Raw genomic sequence first — 4,361 nt, forward strand, 5'->3', positions numbered from 1 at the left:
TCAAATTGTTTTTCTTTTAAACTCAGCTATATATTATTTTCGAAAATTATTTTCAATTTGATTATATTTTATTTTCTTAAATCATTTTCAAACTTAATCGTTTTACGGGATGGAGTTGGAATTACTCCATTTTCTGATTTTGAGAGTTTTTCCCTTGTTTTTCTTGCATTCTTATGTTGCAGGTTATTGATTGCGCGGGAATCGTGGAGTGAGGATCACTTAGAAATATAGCTTTTATTAGAGTCGTATTTCAGTTTAAATTTTTTTTAGTTGTTTAAATTTTATATAGACATAGATTGCGTTTTAGTCTTCTCTTATGTTGTAAGACCCTTTTGCATTTAAAATTATTAAGTTATTTCTTAGTCGTTAAGCCTTACATTTATTTTATTAGAAATATATGTGGCGGTAACACTCCCATGAGTAGGTTTTGGTTCATGTGTTTCATTAAAGGCGTTTTCAAAAGTTCGACCTATTTTGAGGGTGTTACAAAGTGGTATCAAAGCCAGGTTTGTTTTGGTCAAAACTTAGAGTCGTTTAGGAATTAAAGTTGATAACAGCTTAAATGAAAAATAGGTTAGATGGTACAAGGTAAAATTATTTTAAATAATTTAAGTAAGTTACAAATAAAAATAAATTATGAGAGTGGGGATGAATGGGTTTATTGTTTTGAAATACTTTTAAGTACGTAGTAGTAATGTGTTATTTCTTTTAATTATATTTTCGTTGTCTTTCATTTTTTTTTTGTTAGATGCCTCGATTCCGTTGCACTGCTAGGAAAAGTGTTAGAAATTTTCGTGATGCACCGTACCACCTTTCTATGAAAGCAGGAGAACCCATTTCCTCATATGTCCATCGTCTCCGTGTAAGCATGGAGAACTGTCACCTAAATAAGTATCATGGCAACTCTGATTATAACACACCACCTAAGCAAGTAGATGTCCTTATTCGAACCATAAGTGACGTAGGCCCTTATGCCGAACTTAAGAAAGAATACAACGACATAATTAAAAACGGGAGACCCAATTGAGAAAGGTATGCGGATGAAAATGAGAAATGGTTCCTTACTCTAGAATATTTAGAAAAGAGGATGATTGATGCTAAGGCGAAGTGGATTTATAATGTATCTAGGAGCTCCTATGACTACGAGGATGAGAGTGATAGGGAAGATGATAACACCGATACCATACCTATACTTATTCAATCTGAAGATGAAGAAAAATACGAACCTAAGGAAGACTATGTAGAAGATCCTGAGGAGGATCCCGAGGAGGATTTTGAGGAAGAGCCAGTTCGAAAGTAATTTTGATGATTACTTGTTAACTAGAAAAAATGGGATAGGTTGGAATTTGTTAGCTTTAGATTATTTTGCTAGTTGTCTTTATTTTTGAACAATGTTGATTTTATTTATTGTCATTGGATTATTATTTAAAAATTTATATTAATGAATATTTTCATGAGTCTTTCTATGTTGTGTGTGCAAATTGTTTCCTTGTCTTTTCTTCAATCTCGAATATTGAGAATAAGTGTGTGTATGAACATGATGGAAACGTTAGTAGTAAATGCTTAGTTTCTTATATCGGCAGCCAATGTAATACCCGAACGTTTACACTCGATCTCGCAGGCGTCAACAAGCAAATAACATGGCCGAAACACCTGAACAATTAGCAGCTAGAGTGAGGGTACTTGAGCAGTTGTCACAAAACATAGGACTACTAGTGCAAAACCAAGCTAACAATATGAACACTGGACATGATAACCCCCAAGCTATCATGGCTAAGAAGATTGCCACTTTAAAACCCCCTATCTTTGTTGGGAAAGAGGACCCAATGCTATTAGAGAATTGGCTACGTGACATGGAGAAAATCTTTACTGCAAATGGAACACCTGAGACCCAAAAGGTTAACAAAGCTACGTTTTACCTACGTGAGGATGCCGAGACATGGTGGGAAAATGAGGGACAAACCATTAATAACCAACCAAACTTTGACTGGGATTCTTTTAAGGTTGCTATTAGAAGTCGATTCTTCCCTGAACATATTAGGAGACAAAAGTGCAGTGAATTCAATAGGTTGAACCAAGGGAAGTTTATGAGTGTCAAGGAATATGCCCAAAAGTTTAATGAGTATGCTAAGTTTTGCCCTAACATGGTCCCTGATGAAGTTTCTAAGGCCCAAAAATTTGAGGATGGTTTAGCTTTCAAGATACAAACTAGGTTAGGAGGAAGTACCTCATCTACCCTTGCAGAGGCTTATTCTAAGGCTTGTAGTATGGAGAGGATCTTACAAAGAAAAGAAGATGTGTTGGGAAGGAACAAGAGAAAAGACCAAAATAATGCGAATAGTCAAAGTAATGATAAAAGACCTCGTTTTGGTAACAATGGGGGAAATGGTAGGAACAATCACCATGGAGGAGGACATAACAATAGGAACTACCAAAACCCTAGGCAGAATGAAAACCAGCAAAGGAATGGTAACCAGAGGGCTTGGGTTTGCAAGAAATGTGAGAAGAGTCATTCGGGCTATACGTGTCAAGGCGAACCAATTAAATGTTATGCTTGTGGCGAAGCTAGACATAAGGCTAATTATTGTCCCAAGAGGCAAGAGGGAAACTAACCAGGGTAGAATGGACACAACAAGGGCTATAACAACAATGGAGGAGGATCTAGGAACCATAACTTCAACAACAATCGCTCGAACAATACTCACGCAGGAAGTGGTTTAGCAAATGGCAAGTACAACGCCAACAACAATCAGAACAACAATAGCAACAATGGAAATGGAGGACGCACTTTCAATGGGAGACTCCACGTTATGAGCAAGAGCGAAGCTGAGTCGGACGCCAACATTGTGACGGGTACTTTCCTTGTAAACTCTAAACCTGCTTTTGTACTCTTTGATTCTGGAGCTTCACATTCCTTTTTATCTAAATCTTTTATCGAAAAACATTCCTTTAAACCTTCTTCTTCATGTCAAGCTAAGGTAACCACACCCTCAGGTGAAACCTTTCTCAGTAAGAACCTTTACTTAAGTATGCCTATTGTTATCTCTAAAACCGAACTACCCATGAACCTTATCGAGTTTAATTTAAAAGACTTCGATTTGATTTTGGGAATGGATTGGTTAAGGAAGTATTAGGCAAAAATCAATTGTGCTAAACAGAGAATTACCTTTAGAGGCCCTAAGAAAATAAACTAACCTACCAAGAAACTACTTCCGAGCCACCAAAGACCAAGCTTATCTCCGCCCTAAATCTCTAGACCCATCTTAGGAAAGGCTACCCCGTATATTTGTGCCATGTAAAGGACACGAGCATGAAAGTGGACGAGTTAGGAGAGATACATGTAGTTAAGGAGTTTGTTGATGTGTTCCCAGATGAGATTCTAGAGATGCCACCTGTGAGAGAGTTAGACTTCAAGATTGACTTAGTTTCGGGAACAGGACCCATTTCAAAGGCACCTTATAGGATGGCACCTGCCGAGTTGCAAGAGTTGAAGGTACAACTTGAGGACTTGTTGGATAAAGGATATATAAGACCAAGTGTATCACCTTGGGGAGCCCCAGTATTATTTGTTAGGAAGAAAGATGGAACATTGAGACTATGTATTGATTATAGGGATTTAAATAGTGTGACGGTGAAGAATAAATATACACTTCCTAGAATTGAGGATCTATTCGATCAACTTAGGGGTGCAGGAGTATTTTCAAAGATTGATTTGAGATCAGGTTATCATCAATTACGAATTGCAGAAGAGGATATAGCCAAAACAGCTTTTCGAACGAGGTATGGCCATTATGAGTTCACAGTCATGCCCTTTGGACTCACTAATGCACTTGCTGTCTTTATGGACCTTATGAATAGGACTTTTCAGCCTTATTTGGACAAGTTTGTAGTTGTTTTTATTGATGATATTTTAGTATACTCTATGAATCGAGAAGAGCATGAGGCTCATTTGAGGAAAGTTTTAGAGATTTTAAGAGAGAATAAGTTGTATGCCAAGTTTTCAAAATGTGAATTCTGGTTGGAAAAAGTAGCATTTTTGAGACATGTAATTACAAAGGATGGAGTAATGGTAGATCCCTCGAAGGTTCAAGCAGTAATGAACTGGCCTACACCCACTAATGTGACAGAAGTGAGAAGTTTCTTAGGTCTAGCCGGATACTATAGGAGATTTGTGAAAAATTTCTTGAGAATCGCTTAACCTATCACTAACTTGATGAAGAAGACCACTAGGTTTCAATGGGATAAGAAGTGTGAAGCGGCATTCCAAGAGTTGAAATCAAGGCTTACCTCTGCTCCTGTGCTGACCTTACCGAATGAAAGTAGAGAATATGAGGTTTATACATACGCATCTAAGAATGGAC

At 37.2% G+C, this 4,361-nt stretch overlaps 1 protein-coding gene across 1 annotated transcript; it reads left to right on the forward strand.

Annotated features, from left to right (window-relative positions):
- Nucleotides 1-1,087: 1,087 nt before the first annotated feature.
- On the forward strand, nucleotides 1,088-3,134 carry LOC130824905 (uncharacterized). The gene is made up of 3 exons (XM_057689926.1): nucleotides 1,088-1,296; nucleotides 1,622-2,469; nucleotides 2,710-3,134. Exons 1-3 carry the CDS (start codon nucleotides 1,088-1,090, stop codon nucleotides 3,132-3,134), a joined length of 1,482 nt encoding a protein of 493 aa, XP_057545909.1.
- Nucleotides 3,135-4,361: the final 1,227 nt, after the last annotated feature.

Source organism: Amaranthus tricolor, chromosome 10 (assembly GCF_026212465.1).
Source record: "Amaranthus tricolor cultivar Red isolate AtriRed21 chromosome 10, ASM2621246v1, whole genome shotgun sequence".
NCBI lineage: Eukaryota > Viridiplantae > Streptophyta > Magnoliopsida > Caryophyllales > Amaranthaceae > Amaranthus > Amaranthus tricolor.